General features: G+C 38.0%; 1 protein-coding gene across 2 annotated transcripts in view; it reads left to right on the top strand.

Annotated features, from left to right (window-relative positions):
- The window catches only part of LOC138940388 (headcase protein-like), a 159,354-nt gene extending 137,105 nt beyond the window's left edge, over positions 1 to 22,249 (top strand). For both annotated transcript variants that reach the window (XM_070309257.1, XM_070309258.1), the window contains 3 exons: positions 6,234 to 6,422; positions 6,937 to 7,122; positions 7,574 to 22,249. In XM_070309257.1, the coding sequence (XP_070165358.1) occupies positions 6,234 to 6,422; positions 6,937 to 7,122; positions 7,574 to 7,747 (549 nt within the window). In that variant the 3' untranslated portion in view covers positions 7,748 to 22,249. The remainder of the gene's footprint in view (positions 1 to 6,233; positions 6,423 to 6,936; positions 7,123 to 7,573) is intronic.
- Positions 22,250 to 24,529: the final 2,280 nt, after the last annotated feature.

Here is a 24,529-nt window from a genome sequence, read left to right as displayed (position 1 = left end):
CGTGACGTGGCTGCATCACAAATCTGATAACATACGCGAGCGGTAACAAGATGGGAATGCTAGAAAAAGTCTTTTCTCGTACATCCGTATTGTTATTTTTTTTTTGGCGAAATATTCACTTCTTGCAGTTGTTACAAAGCTGTGCGCATTTAGAATGACGTCCAATTTGTCGCGATCATTTTTCTTTTTTCTTTGTTATCGCAATTACATAATCGATCTATCACGCGGGTGCAGAGAAAAAGCAACTTATTTAATTGGAACAAAATAGAAAGTGCTATCGAGAAAAACGTTGTTAAAAAGTTTTAGAAAGCTGCATTTTTACAAATTCTCTTCATCTTGCATTTGCCGTCGAAATTTACATGAGAAAATAATATCTTCTTTTCATGTTAGTCACAATTATATACCTAATTATTATTTTCTTTTCCTATTTCGAACAGCACACACGAGGCCTTTTATTTTTAATGAGCCTTTCTATTTTAATTTTTTTTCCATATATGTACAGTATCTAAAAAAGTTTCATTACAAGAAATTGAAACCTGATATAATTTATAAATTATAAGTGCATGTTAATGTTTCAGAATTATTTATTATGTTTTAGATAATGCATATATAACACATTTCCCTCGCAATGAATGCATTGTATTATATGCGCGGTATCCACACAATATTTCCGCACCCTGAACGAGACTATCCGAGAAGAAAGGCAATTTCTCTCGCGAGTAGGGTTTCGATAAAATTCTAGGAGCGCCACGAGGCGTGTGTCGTATCAATTGTCAATAATATTAGGGACCGCAATTTCACTCAGGAAGTTCCGTCGGGCGTTGTTCGGTCTCGATATCTGTCTGGTTCCCCTTCTGTTTTTCCCGTGTGATGGCGACCTCCCTTTACTTCAAAGGGGAAAGCGAAGTCAGCCGGAGAAAGGAAAAGTAAGGAGAACGACGGAGCGTCCGGGTAGCGTCATCGATTATTTTCACGCGAGAAGAAGCACGAGTCGGAGAGAGGAGGGTCTCTTTGTTCGAATCTCTCCTGAATGCCAGTGGGTCACTTGCATCGACGAAGATGCCGCTATGATTCCCTAGAGGGTGCAGGAGGAAAAAAAAGGAAGAAGAAAGGGTGCTTTCTCGAAGAGACGAGAAAGCTTCGAAGAGAAAAGTCGTATTATCGGTCTTACTTCAATAGCATCCGCTTAGAGGCCATATCGGAGAATACGGGCGAACGTTATCGGAAATAATCGTTGGTTTTCGAATTAGTAAATTTCCAGCTTTTCCTTAATCCAATTGTCAATTATTACGTGACCGAATTTTATAACTACAATTGAATGTTGCGATATTAGAAGCATTAGAAGCTAAATAAAGAACAATAAATCTGAAGTCTCAAAAATTTTTGATTATGCACGAAGCACAGATAATCAGATCGAGAAGGAAGCTCGAAAAAAGGTTATTACCATCACAAGAGTTCTGGAAATGAAGTCTCGAAGAGATTGCCATTGATTATTTTTACGCTAGAGGGAACATCTCGGCTTGAATCTCTTTGTTCGGCCCGTCTTTCCGGTAACCGGCAGTGGGTCACTTGCATGGAGAATGATACGAACTGGTACCCCTCGTTGGGGAAGCGAAGAAGTTTGAGCGAAAAGTTGTTATCGCTCCGGGCCGCCGCACCCTTCCATGTTGAAGCGGATGCTTTCGGGGAATCTTTCGCGAATCCTTTGTTCCGGCTGTAATACATGGACATTCCTACTAAGTAATCCCTTTGTTTCTGTAAGAGTGATCCCCGATTTTCTATTTTCCATCTAACTTTTTGAGCCTCCGGATCAGCTCTCATCATCCGGAATTGGAACTTATGGCTTTATTAATTTTGCATGATGGAATTACACTACAATATTATATTCCTTGTAGGCTTATAAGTTTTTACAAGTTAATACTTGGATTACATTGTATTGATTTAGGCTCTTGTCTCCTATATTATTCAACATTACAGAGTATAAAAGTGCTATTAATATTTTATTTTACTATAATAAATTTATATATGTTATATAATGTTTTATTAGAAAATTTAAAAAATTTATTAACTCTAATAATGTAAAAATTTGTATTTAATTAAATATAATTACAATTAAATATAATAACATAAAACTTACATTATTTTTTACTAAGTAAAAAATAATGGATATTTATAAATATTATTTAATTGTGATTAATGAAGAATTAGAAGATTTTAAAGAATTTTTGCAAAAATTGATTAAATAAAACCGTTTCTTTTTCTCGCTGCTTTATCACACCGCTCGTAAATCGTACGTTTTGTAGACCATCTAACTATTTGAAGTCGATTCGATGCTTTCAAAGAAAGTAAAAGGAGGCTCGTTTTCCCAGCTCGCATTCGCGTTAAATGTGAATGCAACGAGTGCACTCTTCGAATGTTTTTAGAACGTTGCTGGGTTCCGTTTCGGATTAATAGCCTGTGTTAGCTGGAGTATTTTTTGCGAAAGAATAAGAGGTTTATAAAATATTGTGGCTTTTTCTTAAATAAATCGGATAAAAACGTTCTTGTTGCGTTTGAAAATAAGCATCGTAAAAAAAAAAAAAAAAAATCAACGATGTTGATTATTAATTATATAGAGAATTGAATCCTTATTCCTAATTTAATATAATTACGATAAATTATAAAATCTAGTTATTATAACGATGTAATAAATATCCATTCTTAAAAATGAAAATTTTTGATCACGAATTATAATATCTTAATTTTGATAAATTTTTTGTTAATATGTTATTATTACATATTATACTAGATTTTTGAAAAACAGTACAAGTATAAAGAATGAGTTTTTTTTTGTTTTTTTTTGTTTGTTTGTTATAATAAGGTTCATATTGTCGTAAGGTAAAATAGAAATTGTAGAATCAAAGAGTGCCTCTTACATTTCTTCTTTCTCTCTCGTAAGTAATTACTTTCCTTCCTTCTTTAAGATGGTAACGGAAGTAGGCGAAGTTCGATCGTAACGAATTTTACGCTCGCCTATATACCTCCTTTTATCGTCTCGCGTCCTATGGCCGAGTCCGCGCTGATGTTAAGGCTCTAAATAAGGGCGTCCTTAGGAACCCTAAAAAATTCCCAGTGGTACCTTTTTTCTGCATTCCCAATGCCATCTCCTTTTTTTTTTTTTTTTTTTTTTTTTTTTTTTTTTTTTTTTTTACTTCTGTTTCTATGAAGATCGTCTCCTCGCACAATGTACATAAAATGAAGTCAAGCGGTTTTAGCACCGAATACACATCTCCTTCTCCTCTTCCTCCTTTTATCTTTGTGCAGTAAAGTTGAATTCACGATCCTCCACTTTGATAGAAAATTATTTCAGACTTTTAATTCGGTCTATAAGATCGTGTCGGGAGAATGAAATATCCTTCGTCGCAATTTATAGTATAACTTTCTAACTAATACTTTTTAATTAATAAATCTCCATTGCGCGCGTAAGTAGACTGTGGATATTCACGTTTATTTTTGATTAGTCAGAGTAAGAGAAAATTTTAATTTAATAACTGCGAAATGTCAGATTATGTAAGATGTTGCAATTTCAAGTTTCTCTCAGTTTGCTTTCATCGAGTAATCCTTTATCAAGGATCTTATTATATCGCAATCGATGGAAAGTTGGGCCGAATAATAAAGGGGAAGATATGATCTTGCAGCCTCTCTCACACTAACATCAGTTCTTTATTATTTTGCATCGTCGAGCGTGCGGTGGCGGCGGCAAGATAGATTTTTTTCCATTTATTTGTATCGTCCCGCATTATTGAATTCCGATAATCCGCGACGCCGCCGGTGTAAGTCTCTTTACGGTACACCACGATTTACGATCCACCCCTGTCGTATTCCGGCGCCTTTCCCTTCCTTCGATTTTTAGACAGGCTCGTCGAAATTACTGGAGTTCGCTAACCTTTCGCCACTATTGTCGCGATCATTGAAAATCCTTTTACATCGGCCGAATATTTTAGGAATTAATTTTATCTTTTTAATTGCTGATTTCTAAAAATGTTTTAAAAATGTAAACAAAGGATACGCGCGAATGTGAATTATATTAAAATCAAATACGGTGAGTTAATCGTATTTTTTTGATTTGTTTAAAACAATGTATACGTAATTACGTCATAAATCTGCGATTATGCAAATTTCAATTAATCATTGCAATTGTTGAATAAATATAATCTTATGTTTTTGCGTAATTAATAAAATACTTTATTGAATTATGTCTGGTGCAATCGCATTCGAATAAGCTTCATCATCTCGAAAGCAATTCCTGTATTTCATCTAACGTATTTCGCACTCAGTCTCGCTCGATAGGCTTACGAGTCGTAAAATCGCAGCAAGTGTATTGTGTCGTATCAACGTTGCACAACGCCGGGCCCTTTAATCGTAGTCGTAAAAACTTGGAGCGTTTCTCGACGATCTTATGCCCAGATCGCACACCCGACAACCCGATGCGACAACCCGAACAACTCACGACGTACCAATTCAATTTATTTCTTCGACACTGGCGCTGAATCCTCACGGCGAGAGATGGATGGACGGATAAATGGATGTACGTGGCCCATACAGTTCTCTCGAGCATCCGAGGATGCGTCAAGGACTCCCGCTCTCCTCTCGAATCCTCGAATGCGTTGGTCGAACGAGGCTCGATATTTTTTTTTTTTTCTTTCTCTTCTTGTCTCTCTTTTCTTTCGTTCATTTCGTCGTTCGTTTACATCCTCTTCTTTTCTTCTACTCTCTCCACCGAGCACGATTGTGTACTCGAAGACCTCTTCGCAATCTAGAAATATACTTTCATCTTCAATAGGGAATTTTACAGATGTACAGGACGTCACGTATCGACGAGAACAAAACCAAGATACTTGGCCTCGGCTTTTGAAATAAGATATGAAAAATTTTTCTCGATCTTTCGAAATCTTTCAGCATTTAGTTTAACAAAATTAATGGAAAGTGCGATTATACGATTCTGTTGCTGTAAAACTATCGCTGTTATGTTAAAATAACTAAATCTTTTTTATTAATTAAAAAAAAAAAACTAACCACATTAATGTATTATAATTATGTACAGATTTAAAAAAAAAATTTTTTTTTATTATTCTTTTGTATTTCTTTCTTATTTTATTTCTTCTTTTTCGCAAAGCGTAATGATTGATTATTTAATGAAAATTATAAACATTTATCGACGTACCGTAAAAACGCACATTTCTACTTTTTCGTCATGTCCATTCTTTTGACGTTTTCAGCATTTTTCAGTTTTCTTTTCCGTAGCAATTATTCTGACTACGAACTTTGTGCTTTTTTTCACCGCCGTTTTCGTTTCCCTTCTCGGTTCTCTTTTACCATGTACACTCACCACTAGCTCAACTTTTGCTTCTGCTTTTAGTTTTAGCAGACTTTCCCGAGACTGCGTTAAGATTCACTGAAGCATCTTTTGGAAATACCTCGTTTCATACCTTCTTGTTGCCCCTTTTCTCTGGCTTCTTATGAGAACCTTCGAGGCGCGCGTGTTCATCGCTACGCTGTATGCTTTGCCCTTTAGTGCCTTGATCCAGGTAAAACGCGTTTCACCGCCGCGTCCTTTCTCCACCTACTCACCCTTCTTGCTCGTTGCGAAAATCTTTATGGCGTTTCGGAGCCACCGCCTTCGCAGTTTATTCGCTATCGAGATTCATGCCGCTGCATTCTTCGGATTTTGCACCCTCACCGCCGCCTTCGTCGTCGCTCTTTTTACAACCGCAGTATCAGGATCAGTATTCGCGTCCTTTTCTCCTCCCGGGGGCTAACGTTTCACGGAACTCTTTAACGACCAAGGCGGGCAGGCGGAGGAAGCGGCGAAGCTTTGTTGACTTCGCCGACGTTATTACTTTGCGCGCGCATACGAGCCACCAGATGGGAAATTTTGCATTCAAATTATCGTCACTCTCGCGCCCTGCAACCCGGAAACGAGATCGGGCGAAGGAATATGTGATATGTTGTTATCGGCTATCGCTTCCGCTCAAGCTATCCCGAAATCTTTTGCTCGACGCGATACACGCCAGCGATATTTCCCGTTGAATCTTTGAGTTTATACTTATAAATTAGAAGCCTCGAAGAATAGTCTGGTGTTTTTTTATTTTTACTAAAAAATGTCGATGCATATGATATATTATAACGTGTTATACACACAAGAAGAAACGTAATTGCATATAATAATATATTTGTTAATAATTTGCTTTTAGATGGAAGACGAGGGCAATCACGGCAACGACGACACCAGATGCTTCATCCTGTCGACATTGGCAGCTTTGCAATGGTCAAGAGTTACGTGCGTTCTTTGTCGCGCTGCCATGTTGGTCTTTGACAGGTACCCGTTGGTGGACGGGACGTTCTTTTTGTCACCCAGACAACATTCGCCCGCTTGTGCTGAGGTACGTGTGTTTTCACCTCCGACTTTCACAAATTTTTTTATAAATGCAAAATTTTTTGTTGATATAATAAATAGTTTTAAAAAATTATATAAAATTGTTAATAAGTCATTTATTGAGAGATTTTAAGCTATCTTATCGGAAAGAAATTTTTAATGTTTTATTTTGTTCTCTTTTTTTATCAAATATTCGAAAACGCTTCATTAATATCTTAATTATTAGCAAAATGCTTATCTAATTTGCTAAATATCTTAAATTTTTCTCTAAAATTCTCTTTATTCTTCTCTAGCGGATCAATAGCCAGATACACACAGCTATCTATAATGGAAATAAATTTATTTTTTCTAGTTTTTCATTACTAATTAATTAATCGATTTTAAATTTAGCTGACATAGAATCTTGCAAGAAATTAAAGTCATCGTCAGGCGATTTATTTTTTATCTTGTCGTGTTCTCTAACCGCAACATGCTGCATATGGTGCAAGATTACGATGGCACGTCCGGTTCTTTGATTTCAGGTGAAGGTCGAAGGTCGCACACAATTTTTGTCAGCCGTGTGCATGAGTTGTTTGGAGGGCAGCGGCGGCCAGCCTGTACGTTGTCGTTTCTGTACCCAACCGTGGGATGGCTCGAGCCTGGTCCTCGGTACCATGTACAGTTACGATATCTTCGCTGCTATGCCCTGTTGCAGCGAGCGACTCAAGGTAAGTCCCGAATTCGTGACCAGTCAATCCGATCAAACCTTGACCCTTCAACTCACGAATGTTGATATATCGCTGCGTGCGACGATACGTTTTCTCGTATTCGGTTAGGTAAAAAATTTTTAAAAACTTTAATAGCGTAATATTTCGTGTTATTCGTAAAATTATAGAGTTGAAACTAAGAGTCGAATTTTTTTTTTTTTTCGCAAACGTATTTTTATATTTCTCAATTTGATATTAATGCAGACGAGAGATTATACTGATATTTTTATTTTAATCTTTTTCAAATTCTCTTCATTCATCATTTTAAAGCCATTAATTTAATGCAAATATTTCAAGCGTGCGATACGAGATTAAACTATCGAAGTTTTCCGATTCGATCGCTGATTTATAGCCTCTTCGACGTAGACGTTTCGCGAAATGAACGCACCGAATCGTTCCGTTTTCGTTTCAGTGCAACAGCTGTCAGAAACCCCTGATCTACCCTCATCAGCGACTGAACTTCTACTCGGACTACAGCCGCGTTTTCGCCTGCCCGCATTGCAGGGCAGTCGACGCACACTTCGTAAAGCCGCTCTCGGCCTGTTTCACCCGCGAGCAATTTCAGCTCTACAGCCAGTGGCCGTAACCATTAGAGAACTTAGCGAACCGCCGCCGTTTGCGCACCGCGGCCGATCTGCGTCCCCTCTTCTACAGATCGATCTCTCTGCTCCGGACGACCGTGCTTTAGAATCCTTCCTTCCATTTCGTAGGAGACTTTTGACAATGGCGAACGCACTCAGGGGCCGCGATCTTTCCTTAGAGCGTTTCGTCGGCCGGATCCACCGATATATGTATTATCATTAATTTGTTAGAGACTTTCATTTCGGTCGATATAGCTTTTTTTTTTTTTTTTTCCCTTTTGTAATCTCTTAGGAATTTTTCTTTTAATATAATCAGAACGGGGGGGGGGGGGAGGTGATTACCCAATGGCTGTTCTGGATGAGCCTTTAGGGTTTTTAATTTGTATCTTGCGGTAGCAAACGAGACGGTACGTGCGAGCCCCTTGGCGCGTTCCCGTATCGCTAATGAAGATAAAGATATTTAAGACGTTTCTTTTTAATATCGATTGTGTAGGTTTATCTAGATTGATCTTTTTTTTAAACGGGAGACGCCGAATCTCGGCACTCGTCGACATTTTCGTTTAACGAGGTTTGCAAAACTAGTGCATCTTTTCGTATGTCACTCTAAGTTTTTAGGCATTTATCGTGAGATTCGTTGAAATGTGAGTGGCAGTATATTAATTTTTCATTAATATACGCGTTTGACGATTCTCTTTGCGACCGTGTATTCTTTGATATAGATTTTTAATTAATAAATTTTTTTGTTTTGACAAGATCTGTGTAATATCAGAGTTATACATAATTTGACTAGCAAAGCAGAATCGTCTTTTCAAAAATTTCGTACAACGATTTCGCCGTCTCCTGTTTTATAGTTGAATTGCTTTAAAGAAAAATTATAACGCAAAAAATAAATTTAGGCGGATATGAACAATATTAGACGCGAAAAAAAATAGATCGATTCCCTTTATTATAAACGTCTCATGTATAAAAATAAAAAGGCTATTTCTTCTAGGAAAGATTGAGAGGGGAAGAAAAAAGAAATAACTATCGTTTGTTACTTAGATAAATCGAGAACGTTGTTTTTTTTTTTTTTTTTACATTTTATTAGTTTATACATTTATGGCGGCCATGTTGATTTTGTTTAAGGATCTGCGACTCATTCGATGGGTTTTCAACGTTGATTCGATCGGGCGCGCGTCGCGACTTTCCGTGACTCGGGACAAGGGAACGTTATCAAAGGACGGACGAAATTTATCGACTCGCTGCGCGCCAGTCGTAAAATAAAGTAAATCATCGAGAAGAGGAAACCAATCGTTCGAGACAGACTTCCGCTCTCTCTCTCTCTCTCGCTGTGTACACACGATTTTCTCGTCTAGACGAAAGCGAACGCTCCTCGGTCCCGTCGTCAATCACTCGATCGAGTATCGGACGATTCTCGCGGAAAGTCGTGATCGTCCGAAGTAGCCCCAGTGTATATAACATATTAAGTGGGAGAGAAGCAAGTGTTTGAAGAGGAAGAGAACCTTCTTTTTTTCTGGCGATGCTGGTCGTTGCTGTCCAACAATAGCGGCCGTCCCACAAACAGACCGCCCACCGTTCTCAAGATAGTATAGTCGATCGTGTACCTTTTTTACGTTACTTCGATTTAAAAAAAAAATATATATATACTTAATCCATACGGCCCGAGAGAGAAAAGTATATATAGGAGATAATATAATGTCCCGTATGTGTGAAGCGTAACGCGAACAATGAAGATGATGATGAAGATCGCGAAGCTGTGCGGCTAGTTTGATTTATCTTTATGTAGGAAATCTGTTGGTTTTTACTATAAATCCATTTAAGAAAACGAAAAAAAAAAAAAATATTTTTTTTACTTATAAGTTTAATTTATTTGTAAGAGTGACGCGTTTTTAATACAAGCAATACATAAATTCTTTTTTATATTGATACTATTTGAATTATTAAGAAGGATGTATGTTTGAATTTTATTTTATCGCATCATGCGACCAATTCCAGACGCACGGAAATATTTTGTTAAACTTTCAAAAAAAGTTATATTAGATGCTTATTTCTTTTCATATGCAATTTTTAGTTACATATATAATGTTTATAGCGAAAGAAATGTATATGTATTACGTAAAACAACAAAAAGAAGAACGCATACTTTCAAATTACATTATTAGCTAGTATAATTTTTATTTTATTTTACGATGATATCAAAAAAATCATCAATTTCAAGTAGTCGTGCAGTTTCTCTTATGATTCATCGCAAAATCGTAAATGAGCGAGATGAAGAAATAGGAGGGGAGGGGAGTGAAAAGCGGAAAAAAAGAAAAAAAAGAGAGAAAGAAACGTATGCGCACAAGAGAACGCGCGTCTCTATAGGATTTATCGATGCGAAAAGCTTCCTTGGATAGCCAATAACATTAGTGAGATGGACAACAGCGCGTTTTCTGAGTGCGAATTAAACTCCCGCGTTATTAATTAATTTCTCGCGCGTTTAATGCCGAAGACAAGGACGATCGCGTCTGAGTCCTTCTTCTCCGATCATTTCGCCTCGATTGTACGTTTTCTCAGAGTGCCAAATGAGCAATTGCCAAGCAAGCAGCGTTTTTAATATTTTTCGGCCCTTTTTTCAAATTTCGTTTGCAATTGATATTTATACTGTTCTTTATCCAATTCGCTACTTTTCGGCAACGCAGATTAAACGCAGTACTACGCCTAGTCGATCGATTGCTGAAGGAACTTGAATTTCGTTTTCACGCACGATAAAAATTTCGTTCATCGAAATGTTCTCAAAGTTGCCTTTAAAATGTATGAAATCAAGTCTAGAAAATATTGTATTAAAGTCTCACTGTATTAAACGCGCGAATTTCCTTTGCCTTTTTGCGCGAAGTTATATTACAATATATATCGAAAGATAATTTTTATCTAGTTTTCGATTAATTACGTATATTCGCAAAATATTATCTATATAATGCAATTATTGATCTTTACGAAGAAAACTAACAATGCATTTGCACGTTTGTCAAGATAAATGAAAAATTCTATTCGAAATGAATGCGGCAGCCAGTTTTAAGCCGCTTCAAGTTCCTTGTGCGATCGGAAGTGTGTACGAGAAGTTTTCCTTAATGTCTTAAGATGCGTGTACGATAGATACACGCGTCGCCTGTACTCCCTACTGCTTTCAATTTTTAATAAGAACCACATTAGTCAGCGGTACGCGCTATTATTCGCTCTTCTGAGTTCCTATCGAAAGAAAAGAAAAAAAAGAAAGGAGCAGAGAGGATTAATGCACGGCTTTAGCGGTGTATTTCAGAAAGTTACTCATAATTATTTATCGCGGCTTTGCACGGATCCACGCGATCAAGTTCATTTCACGCGATCGAGTTCATTTCACGCGATCGTTGCATAGACTCGTAATAAAGAAAGGGGAGAGCACCTTGTAATTATACGATTATCCTAGATTTTTTTCTTCTTAGCGATCTTTTTTTTTTGTGTTCCTTTTTATATCTATTGAATGTAATAGAAAACTTGAGAATGTTTGAATTTGAAAATAATTTAAGAATATTGTAGCATATCGAAAAAGTAACGTATACCGTTTATTTATTCTAAGAGATTTTGTTTTATCGCTAATGAAAACAAATAATGAGAATGAGACAAATAGCATACATATTTTACGAGGGAAAATAATGACTTTCTAAATAAATGAATTAAAAAATTTTGCGGCAACGATCGATTACATCGGCAACGTGCGATACGATTGGAACATGTTCAGTTTTCTCTTTTCTATCATAATTTCATGCGCAAACACGCAGACGAAAAACCCAGATTGGATTCTTTCGAATCTGATATCGGCGGATTCCCGGAACGTAGAGAAACGACGAATTTACTTTACGGCAGATACTGTATACAAGAAAAATCGCCGCGTAGAAGGGAGGATGAAAAAGGATAACTTTTTCATTATGAGACGGTGCCGTAGCTGCTTTTTTTCTAAGAGGACAGCAAGTGTCTTTTTATCATCGATCGTGCGTCGACGCACGACGACGCACTTAGCTCCGTAGTTGATAAGATTAACGTTACACATTAGGCTAATCTTTTTTATTCGGATAATTACTATAGCGATTTTGTACTTTTGCTATTTTCATCGACGGCGTGGGTGGAATCGCGCGACGAGAAGTTACAGAAGTTTTGCTGTTCTAAAGTTGCTGTAAAATCGCTCGATATTTGATTGCCTGACATAATGATCGATGCGAAGGTAGAAAGAAAAAGACAAGGGTTACAAGAACTCGAGTTAAGAAGCGCATTGTTTTCGAGTTAAGAAGGCTATTAAATATGTAAAAGTAGAATTTACGGAAAGATCTTTTGGCATTCAGAATAAATACATCTCCCAGTGATTTCCAATGTTTAATCTTTTAATAAATCTCGGAAGAAATGATGACAATCTTTGAAAGAGACATCGCGACACTTATAGAAGATTAGAAAAAGAGTTTAGCACTTATGGGGTTCCTCATATAATAAGCTTCATATAGAGCACAGCACTGTGATATATAAATAATTGCAGACTGGCCGATACATCATTAGTCAGTTGATGCAGAAATATGATGGAAGAATGAAAAATCTATCGGTCGATCTCAATAATTTAAAATATATCAAAAAATATATCAAAATAAATAATATATAGATGACAAAAATAAATCGAGAATGAGACCGTTGTTCGACTCCGTTCAAAAAAAAGTTCTCCATCTTCTGACAAATTAAACTTTATAAATCTCAAATATCCTGTATCCAGAAAGCTAGTCATATCCAATATATGGACGGTGTTCCGTAAACGCTTCTAACGTTGCCAGCGACTATTATAGTCTGGAACCTCATGAGTATTACCAGTGATTTTGAATGTCAAATCTTTCAGAAACCTTTTTACACGTGTAGTAGCAATCGAAAGATCGTGCCGACAAATGCATTGGCGTCTTATCGAACATTTTGCGCTATCGAGAATATTTTCGCGAGGGGAATTTCGCTATTATATATATATATATATAAAAAAAAAAAAAAAAAAAAAAATTCTCGGCACTCAGGCTAATGATAAGCAACAGAGCATCCCGCGTATCAACGGAGTATTGAAACGTTCGTGTATTTTTACGCATAAATATACACTATTCTCGTCGCGCCGTGTTCGCCGACGTTTAACGTCGATCTAGTGAACGTTTTGTATATCAGTGTTTTTATATGGACGACTAAGGGTACCGACGAGGGTGGCGGCGACCTTGTCAACGACTTCATCGCGCGAGCCTCGAGATATTCGTCGACCAGATGCCGTCTTTCTCGCGGTCCAAGGTGTACCGAGTAATCGATATATCCCGAGTTTGTGAATTTTATATAATCCGAATAGCGCGTTCGTGGTACGTTTGTATGGGACGGAGGAGGGTGGAGGGAGGGGGGGGGAGAGGCGAGAGAGTAGGAAAGAACGAGGAAGAAGGGGGTTGAGTCTCCGTAATGGAATAGAGAGGTTATGAATGGTTGAATTATGAATAGAGTTTAGCGTATAGTCATATTAATTAAAAAGAAAAGAAAAGAAGGTTTGAATCATCGATAAATAGTAAGTTTATAATAAACGACGGTTTTCTCGTAGTTAAGACATTCGTTTCTTTCGTTTCCGTCGATCGTTCACCCGGCGTCCAAAGAAAAGATGGAAGAGGAAGTAAGCGAGGGGGAGGAAAGGGTTGAAGGCGAGATTCTGTTCTCGAGCTTCGTGTCGGGGTTGCAAATAGCCTCGAGCGCGACTCGAGGACTCTTCTCCGACGCCAGTTGACCTTGAATCAAGGGACTCGGCCAAGATCGAAACATCTTGAAATAGAAATTCGATCTTGGGAAAAAGCGCTAGTGTTTAATGTCTAGACCGGAAAAGAAAGCTTTATACCGGAAACGGTCGGAAACGCGGGTTCAAGGTGAATCGCGTCGGAGTAGAGTTTTCGAACAAATCGGGTTGACGACCGAACGAATCGCCCTAGTGATAGATTATCGTGTCATATTGTGAATGTCCGGAGACGATTAGACGGAAGGAGCGGAAAAATTTTATTACGTACTAATCATAATAATATTATATCGGTTGTTCATCGGAACCCTTTCACGGGGCCTTGACGTGGCTATAGGACGTGAGGGAACGATTTTCTCGTCGGTCAAAGTTCGTTTAAATAATTCGATATATAAAATAAATAAATAGACGAAAATATATATATATAAATAAATATATATATAAATAGATATCTATATATTATATGAAAAAAATAAATAATACGTATGTTTAAGAATCATCAATTTTTGTCTCTTAGCGAGTAAGAGTCTTTACAGCTGTGCTAGACAACTATAGGTATATCGAAATATATGTATATACAAATATATGTATATATATATATATATATATATATATATATGTATATGTATATGTGTGTGTTTAACGTGTACGTCACGATATGCGCGAAGCAACGTATGCGGGCTCCATGAAAATATACCGAAAGAAAAGAAACACATATGCACATATATATACATACATACATACATACATATACTTATACATATATGCAACCGCACGCGTTAAATAAATCACTCAAAAATCGCGTTCTATGGTATCGACGATGAGACATGAGAAGAAGACGTCTTATTTTCAGGCGTCAAATTATGAAAACGTAAATTGAACCATAAAAGACTTTACACGTAGATTGCACGTTATATAATATTTGCTGTTATCGAGATGATAAAATACAAGACGAATACTGAGGGTAACAGTAGATATTATAAAGATTAAATGGCTGGAACCATTCGTGAGATAAGCTCATTTTAATAATGAAGATACAAGAAAAGTCAGAAGATGATATTCTGTCGTAAATATGAATTTTGTGAACAGCAAATCTAGGATTTGCCGATATTTGAAGGAATTATAAAATAATTTTCATATACTGTGTATATGGTACGAAAATTGAAACAAAATCCACGCAGAGTATCATCGAGTAATTGATACTTCGACTACTTACGATGATCTTCATCGATTGAATTTTCTGTGCACTGTAACACCGGATCAATGTACTGCTAATCAACTCGTGGTCTCTCGTTATAGTCACGCGGTATAATTACGCTCGCGTCACGCACATACACACAAACACACACACACACACACACGTACACAGAGATACATTCATTTTCCAATGTTTGTAACGATGTTTTTATTAGTCGTAATATTATTGCAATAAGTCAGAGGTTAATAAGCAATCATGTCAGCTGCTATGTCACAATTGTGCAGCAAAATATATATGTCTTCTTTTTTCTTCTTCAATTTTTAAACATTGCGGTGAAAGCTCGAAAACTTTTGATTATCGATCGATTTTTCCTTTTTCTTTATTACATTTTCCCGCAGCATTATTTACGCGAGCGTATCAGCGGACGTTAAATCGTGGGTACGCGAAATGGTGATAATTTCTTGTGATCGATAGGAAAAAAGGTGGCCAACACCCGTAGAATTCGTATTCAACGAGCCCGTTTTATGCATGTGAGCGATATTTTTTTTAGTCGATCAATTTCATTGCCAATTCATTTCAATGTCATTCGATCCCAGACGATACGCGCGCGTTTAATTTTTAGAAAGTAATTGTACAATTATATAATCGATGATTTTATTTGACGTAAACTTTCTAGCACACAAAGTTTCACCGTGTTTTAAATTTGGACTCGTATATTTATTTTAAATTACATTTAAATTATAGTTTAAATACATATATTAGCGTATATAAATTATATTCTGCATGTTTTATTCGATATTTCGACATTAATATCGTTAACGAACGCGCGTCGTCTGGATTTGAATTCGTGGCAACGGATGTCTAGACGCCTCCATGAGCAGACTTTTCTTAGTTTTGTTCAATAATACGTTGTGAATCGCTTCGACGACTTTGTCTTTAGCATTCTTACGCTTTTTTTCACGGCTTTTAGCGGCTCGTTCCTCGATTTATCGTTTCCTTTCATTCTGCAAACAGAGCGCAGATTCGGACAGTGTTTGAGATTTGTTTTGTGCTTCTAATGATAAGGATTAATAAGCGAACACACATAAATACGTTAGATACATAGACATATAAGAGTGCGTATGTATATCTATGCGCGTTATATACATTAAGTATACATATATATATATATAGTTAACCGTGTAACACTATTATCTATACGTACCGTACTAGAAAGATCGCGCGCGCGAACATTTATTGCGTTGAAAACAATATTAGAGTTTTTCTGTTTCTTTTATATTAGAGATATGTATCATTGGAGAAGGAAAGGCAGTTATTTAATCCCTTGGTGTTCAATGGCTCCGCGCTCTGAAACGTGCATCTCTCCGTGCTATCTGAGTCTATCGGTTACCATACCGCTCAGTCGAGGATGTTAAGAACAACATGGTTTCAGAACGGGGAACAGTTGGTCTTTAAAATGTTAAATTTCATATTCCGCGCGTTAACCGCCACAAAGATCGACGATGACAAAAAGATTTTTTGTGTCGGCGGGCAAAGGTGTGACGATTAACGCGCTACTTTGTAGTAGCTTGATTGTGATGTTAATTCGTTAATGAACGTTAACTCGTGTATACCAGATTTCAAGTATTGGCTGGTTGCGGGCACACACGCAACACGCGCGTATCGTGCCGTTTTTGGATATTCCTCCTTCGCGAGACGAGAGTTTCCTTACGAAGGCTCGCATTCGGTGCAACGCGCGCCAAGTTTTTTCACCTGCTTCTACGAACGCATAATTCGAGTACGTATACGGGATACCGGCGTTCGTGATACGGCGGTTCGCGAAGCAAAAACCCGATCGTGCCACGCGACCCAGCATGGGTATATATTCTCTCCTGTTTTCCAGTCTAAATATATTTTCAGGCGCAAAGAGAGATAAAGAGGTAGAAAGAGGAAGAGAGGGATATATACATATATATATGCAGAGAGGAAGAGAAGAGATGTATTAGAGATGCGGATTTAGGGATCGAATCGCCGCGGCACTAGCTTGCCCGTCGACGAAAGCTACATTCTTATCGAAAGACGTACAAAGTGAGAAGAATGGATATAGAAACGATACGCGCGCGTTTTCAAGGCGCCGGATTTACGCGAGAGAGAGAGAGAGAGAGAGAGAGAGAGAGAGAGAGAGAGAGAGAGAGAGACGTGCGAAGGGCAACGCTCTGCTCGCGGAGATTCACATTGCGCGAAAGCGAATCTCGGTATCGAATCGATATAATATATTTATTTCGACGGGGGAAAAAGAGACGAGATACAGCGCTTTCCTCTCGCGCTCCGCGCCCCGTCTGTCGAGTTCCGATTAAGTTTGACAGAATATGAAATTTCGCACACTACGTGCGCCGCCCCTCCTGCCCTTCTTCTACCCCCTTCCCATCCCTTCCTAATCCTTTCCGGCGAACGTCGACTTTTAAAGCCCGTGGATTTATCGAACTCTTGTCCTGTCCGTCTCCCTCCATCCCGTTTCCACTTCCGTCATTAATTCTATAAGTGATGTAATTAATGTACGTTGCCTAATGATTGTTATACTCTGAACGTTAGAACGACGAAGAAATTTTATCGAGTGCGCTACTGGAGAGCGATTTTGTTTTTCTCACGTCGGCGATTCCTGTGTATAATGCCTCGAGTCTCTCGATTATCATCCGCGTGCGCCACCCCTATATCATTCTATCAACGCTTTCGCGATAATCGATTCGTTTGATGAGGGAAATGGACGTTCCGGCGAGTCCGGACGTTTCGGACAAGACACCGCTTGAGAGACAAGGGAATACGACGTCATATTCGCCGACGTCATAAATAGTACACACACCGGCTGTCTTTCACACTTTAAGATTGAAGGAGCCGAGCTCTCGACCCCTCAACGCACGAAGATTCGCGCGAAAAATGGCGAGGAAACAGAACTGCTATTAGAAAGACTTAGATCACTGCGAGAAAGTAACGCCGAGTTTTATGAAAGAGTTTTATAAATGTGCCCGATCGCTTGATTCGTGGAGGCCTTTTTCGGGGAAGTAGCCACGAAATTGCTGGATTTGCGGATTTTTCAACGAATACTGGGAGCTCGGCTGTAATCGAGTCGATTGGATACGTTGGCCAAGGTACAAATGTACATAATGTTGTTATTAACCTATAACGCTGCCATCTCGCCTCCACATGTCTCTCTGAACGTTATAATACGTCGGAGATATTACGGCGAAATCGATCGCCAAGCTAGTCATGAGATAAGCAAATATGCGGAACGCCAACTCTTAATTAATGACATACAAAGTCTCTGATTCGAAGTGCGGTTTCTTACGCTATTTTATAACCGATATGCGTGACAACTAGCAGCGAATTTAAAATCCTGTCATATTAAACGATTGTGTTGTCAAATATCTCTTTCTCTTCTGTCATGTTGGAAATTTTAATACCATATATACGAATATAGAAAATTTATATTCAACATTACTTTTTTTTAAATGATTTTCTAATAATCAGAAAGTCTCTCCTTGCTCAGAAATATTTATAAAAAACATTTATAACATTTATAAAAAACATTTATAAAAAACATTAAAATGTTTAAAAATGTGTCAATACGAGGTATTTAAAAATGTCAAGAAAAATGGGCAATCTAAAACCACTTCAGTTGATAAAATTAAATTTTTAACAATTTGAATTCCGCGATTAATTTATCAAGAACACGTACTTGAATTCGCTGCTTCGATAACCGCGTTATATCGGCGAATGGCCTAAACGAATCCCCATGACACACACACACACACACACACACACACACACACACATACATATATAAAATTGCTACGGAGAGAGAGAGAGAGAGAAAGAGAGAGCTACGACGACACGCGGAGGCGGGGAGGAAATGTTAGCAAAGGACGAAGAGAAGAATGAGAAGAGCAAATCGATACGCAGTATTGCACAATGGCTGAAAGGTGTAAAGACAATTGGTTCACGGCTCAGCGTTAGCGCATTTCCGAGATATAATTTCCGGATTATACCCGCACCTGCTTCCCTCTTCCCACCATTGCCACCTCATCTCTCATGAGCCGTGAGCCAATCGCTCACGCTCGAAACTTCGTAGATTTCAAGAAGCAGATCGACGATTAATCACAAACGAGCGCATCGCGCGATCGCAACGTCGACGGATCAACGACGACGGGGAAATCGCGCGCTTCTAGGACGATAGAATCGGTTCTCTTTTTCTTTATCCTTTCCCCCCCCCCCCCCTTTATTTATCAACGTCAAATTTCACGCAGCTTGCCGCAAAGGGTTGCGCGTGGGCGGTACACACGCGACCTTTCGCGCGCGAGCTCGTAGCGTGAACATGCGAGCAACACGCGCGTGCGACGTCGTAATTAAGGATTTAACGAGACGCGTATTAATCGCTAGTAGGGCCTCTCCCTCCCCCTCCCCTCCTCCTCTATTCCTCGATACCAAAAGTACCCGTTTACAACCATTTCCTTGGAGAGGTTAACCGATGTGTTTGAATGGCGTGTGGATGTGCTATTCCCTTCCTGTTTGTGCATTTAATCGCACATATTGTAGCATATATATACACCCCCGTAATATATAATCCCGTATATAATCCCCCACCCCGGCGCGAAGTCGCAAGTAGACTTATAGCGCCGTCTGTAAATGGCATCTTGTCGAATTTGTATTTTTAAGCATAGTCATTTCTAGGGAAAGGGGGAAAAAAAAACACCATTCGCGCTCGTCGTTCAAGTCGCGAAAGATTTGCACAGGTTAATACTTTGTAAGTGCACGCTTGGTGAATCTTCGATTAGGCCCGGTTCCCAAGTTTCTCGTTGGACGTGTTCAATATGGAATAGTAAAAAGTTTTGCGATTTGGAGAGAGAGGAAACTTGAGGAATCTCTTCAAACTTTCCGACCGATCTGATGCCGTATTTTAAATCGGATGTTTGAACGAGACGAGTAAAATTATCACGACCGTGCGATAACAATGTGCTAAATTTTTCTAACGAGTAACACAAGATGTTTCTCATGTGTAACGTGGCGCGAATGGTGATACCATATAAATAGCTCGCCTTTTTTAATCCTCCGATAAACTTTGCAAAGTATGCAGCACGATTTGATCTACGCGCATTTAAGGATTGATGCATCAACGACGAACATATATGTTCTTCAACGTATACGTTACGAGGACAGCCTGCGTAAGACTGTGCAACATAAATTTTGTCATAAAAAAAAAAAAAAAAAAAAAAAAAAAACGCATCGTCACTGTAAATTAACACCAATCGCGACAGCGATGCCGACAGGAGTGAGGTAAACTCCGTAATATTTGCGTCTTTATAATTAAGTATAACGAGCAGATGAGCGAAAATAAAAGAAGAAAATGAAGTAAAAAAAACGCGAAACGAAATTTGGCCGAGAGAGATCGCATGAAATTTATCGATATACGCTCTCGTAGTCATCGCGCGCTTTTAATATGGGCTAAGTCACGGTGGATCTTATAAGGGTAGAATCCTTTTTTTTACAAAGAAGAAAAATACAACGCGTTCTTCGAGTGAACGCGCGAACGAAACGCTAAGAGTTAAGATTCAATATAAGTTTCTTAGAGGTAATTCGGGCATTTTTATTCGGCTGTGTCATAAAAAAAAAAAATAATAATAATATACGAAAAATACATGCGGAGAAAAGCGACTTTAGATTCGGTAAGATCTCAAATTTAGATGAATAATTTTTGTACCCTATTTTTTTAAACGATCGCCACGTCGATCACGAAGACGGAGAAAAGGGTCGTATGAAAAGTTAACACGGTAATGTATTTATCAAAATTAAGACGTCGTTAAGTTTAGTTTAAGGAAATTCACGTCGGAAATTTCGGAAACACACACGTTAATAATCGATATCGAGGAGGGTTCGTAAGTAATCGAAGATTCGCCTCTGCTTAGCCCTTCCGATTCGTTTGAAATGGTAAATTTTCGCGAAGAGACGGAAGAAACGTAAATCCGAAGTGAGAAGCCGAAGAGAGCGCTAAACAAGATCGACGATCGTGCCGCATCAAAAAATGATCTTTTTGATAAAACTAGTCTCTGCCCGACGTTCGGGTACGATCGATCGCGAAGTTTCACGTCGCTGCGAGACACTCGAATATAATCGTGTCGTCGGTGTAATTTATAATCCATTTATATACATATATAGATAGAATGTATACTCTTTTATAATCACTTTCATCCGCCCTCGTCAAGATACGAGGAAGACCTCGTTTAGAGAGCCGTGTAATTTTAGACATTTAAGTAGCTGTATTACTTAGCCGTTAAGGTGAATCGAGAGGAGAAAAACCGATCGGACGGCAGGCATGGAAGCGATCCAAAAAAGAAATCATAGTAGACACAAGTATTTTGCGATGCAAAAGCGAATAATCATGCTGGTAGTGCGGACCAAATGGGACAACCGACGGGAAGTTTGAGCAAGTGATGAAAGGTATGGTGTTTTTCTTGGAAAGAAGCGAGAAGGAAGAAAGAGAGACGTGTAAAAAGAAATTGCCGCTCTCCATCGGAGATCAACGTCCAAGATTGTTCGTAGTAATTAAACTCGTAATAAGACATGGAGGATTTCTGACGACTGCGCTTCGAGTGATGTTTTCTTTCTGTTTCATTCCATCTTATTTCTCTAACGCGCCGACTAAACAGCACATCGTTTTAAATTTTATCATTTGTCTGAGATGAGATGAATAAAAAGAAACAAAGCCGTAATTCTCAAAATAATAATAATAATAATAATAATAATAATTGATCGAATTTAAATAGTTTATTTATGCCTTTAAAAAAATTTTTTTAATATTCAGTAAAACATTTATGCTTTATAATTGTTCAAGAATTATACAAAATAATTCCGCGCTGATGTAATTTACATCATTTGATTATTTATTTTTTAATTCTTATCATTTCTAATTACAAATATCATTTACGATGAATTTGATTCATCTGTTTTCTCGAAGCCGATAGTGTCATGAATCATGCATTTGACGTGGATATACAGCTACATATACATTTAAGAATGATCGAACATTTTTCTCTTTTTTTTTTTTTTTTTTTAATATCGCATTATCTTCTTAATCAAACTTTTTTGAAAACACTCGTAAATAGTGCATTTATTAAATTCTGTCGACACGTCAAATGTGCTTCGCGTAATCATAAATGAAATTTGATTTAATCGCGAAAATCATCATCATAGATTTTGTTTTGAGATATCACGTAATGGAAATGTTGATTACGAAATAAATAATAACTAACGAGTTATTATTTATTTCCTAATCTAACGAGTGAGATTTTCGATTTTCATTCCGCGTAATCAAAGACCTCGCGAACGATACGAAACATCTCTTCTTTCGAAACAGCGCATATCGGATTTCTTTCCGATTGCATTTTTTATCTTCCATCGCACGCATTCAAACTTTTTTTTTTCTCTTTTCTGAGGGTGGTGAGAGAGAAAGAGGGGAGAAAATAAAGAAAGAGAGAGAGAGAGAGAGAGAGAGAAACAAAAACAAAGAGAAAATAGAAATGAGATGGCTGCGAACGATAAGAAGAGATGAAAGAAACGGAGGAAACAGTGAATTGCGATAGCCTTTCCATGTCTTACTGCCCTGCCCTATGACTCTCGTTCGCCTTCCTACGATCTTCGCAGAAAAATAGAAGCAAAAGAGAGAGAGAGAGAGAGAGAGAAAAGGATCGGAGAAACGAACAATCGATGACATCACAGTATAAACGAGCACCGAGAGTATGTATATTGATCGCGCGAGAAACGATGAGCGGATGTCAGCGATCTGCACGATTTTGCAAGAAATATAGGAGGGCAACGAGGGGGAGAGGGAAATGTTGAAGCTGAGATCGCGCGAGAGATCGGAGCTTTTTCGAATAAATTTACAAAAGGCGGTCGTAACGACGGTTTGGGTAATAATACATATACTATACGCACATAGATATTATACATATACAGGTATATAATCGTTATAGCGAGATAATACATATTACATAAACAATAGCGGTGTATCGGTTTGATCGAAGATTTGGCAGGGCTTATAATCGCTCATGTTTAATCGGTCCTTTTCGCGTGAAAGAAGAGGGACTCGCTCTTATAGGCGTCATAGTTCGTATAATCGTCCTAACTAAGGTACATTTGCACGTGGTAAAAAAATACATGTATACATATATACTCATACATTATATCGGAGCTATTTCCCATTAGCTTAGTCGGAGTCACGATAAGCCCCGCGCGTCGCGGCTCTTTATATAAAGTATCTGCGACGATACGCATTTCTCTCCCTATGCTAAAATGGTAAATAGATTAGCAGACGGGAATTCATCTTAAAACTAACGTGAACGCAATCGTGACTCAGTTTAGCGGCCGTGAATGAGAGAAGAGTGATTGCGGTTTGTAAGGATCTTTAGCCATCCACCTGAATTATCCTACCCTATTCCGTTTACTGATTATCTCCCGAACTCCTTGTCCGATTTCTCGCCAGTTTACCGCTAAGTTTTTCCTTTCGTTTGACCGTGCCAATTTCATTGAGACGCGGCCTGCGGCTGTCCAATCACGACGACGATTTATTCTATCGGTAAAAGGATCGACATTTTTGTAACATTGCAAATCGTTGAAATAATTTTGCATAAATATTTTTTTATCTCGTATTACAAGAGTAATTCTGAAAGATCATATTTACATATTCTATTCTTCAAATATCACACGGAAATATGAAATTGCGAATTAAGGAATGCAATGATTTATTTATCGAGATCCTTATTGATATCGTCTTTGCGACTGGACACCTCGCCCGCTTCGTTCGATTACCACTTGGCTGACATCTGACACGAATTGGGACATTTTACAAGGACGGATAAACGGCGCGAACATACGATGCACGTTCTTGCGCGATATGCACGACTCGATTAGATCGTGTGAGAGGATGTTATTCGATTTGAAAACTGACGCATGCGAGACTGGGTAAGATGTTCCCGAACTTAATCATGGAAAATAAAACAGCAGCGAGGCAGCTGTGTCCCTCGATACCTCCCCTATAAGAGTACAAATTTTTCTAATGTGAATAACTATATCGCGAGAAAGAGCGCTGAATAAAATATTAGGCGACGAAGGCGTAATGAGAAAAGACAACACAAAGCGAGAAAGAGAGAGAGAGAGAGAGAGAGAGAAAGAAAAAAATAATTTAAAGATGAAAAAGAATATTAATTATTATTGAGCACGAGAGAGTGAAAGGAACAGAATGATGAGAAAGAAAAAGAATAATATTAGGCGAGAGATAATGTTTAACGATGTTTTCCCTGATGTAGGAATTATTGCGATAACGATATAAAAATTAAGTGAAATGATTTATATATGATAACATACCGCATACTTATATCTAGCGTTAGGTCCATTCAACGTTATTATCGGAATATGATACATATACGTGCATGTAGCTATGTGTTAAATTCAAACTGCCAATAGCACTTAAGGCACGGCCTGCACTGATGATCCCCCTTGAAATTTCTCAGGAACATTTTCATCGAGGCTTCGCGATAACTTTGAAAGCGTGCAACGTTACATACCGAATCTTTCGATTCTGTCACAAATAGATTTGTTTAAAAATATAGGATGGCAAAATATATATACTCGTGTATATATATATATATATATATATATATATATATATATATATATATATATATTTCTCGTTTGCTGTCATGACGATTTATACGCACGTCAATTTACCTCAATATCGATTTCAGAGTTAACTCGATCACTTCCTCGATG

This window comes from Polyergus mexicanus, unplaced genomic scaffold, assembly GCF_030449975.1.
Source record: "Polyergus mexicanus isolate NDT 795.1 unplaced genomic scaffold, iyPolMexi1.0 SCAF_16, whole genome shotgun sequence".
Classification (NCBI taxonomy): Eukaryota; Metazoa; Arthropoda; class Insecta; order Hymenoptera; family Formicidae; genus Polyergus; species Polyergus mexicanus.
Note: the sequence above shows the minus strand (reverse complement) of the source record. Positions and strands in the feature narration are given on the sequence as shown.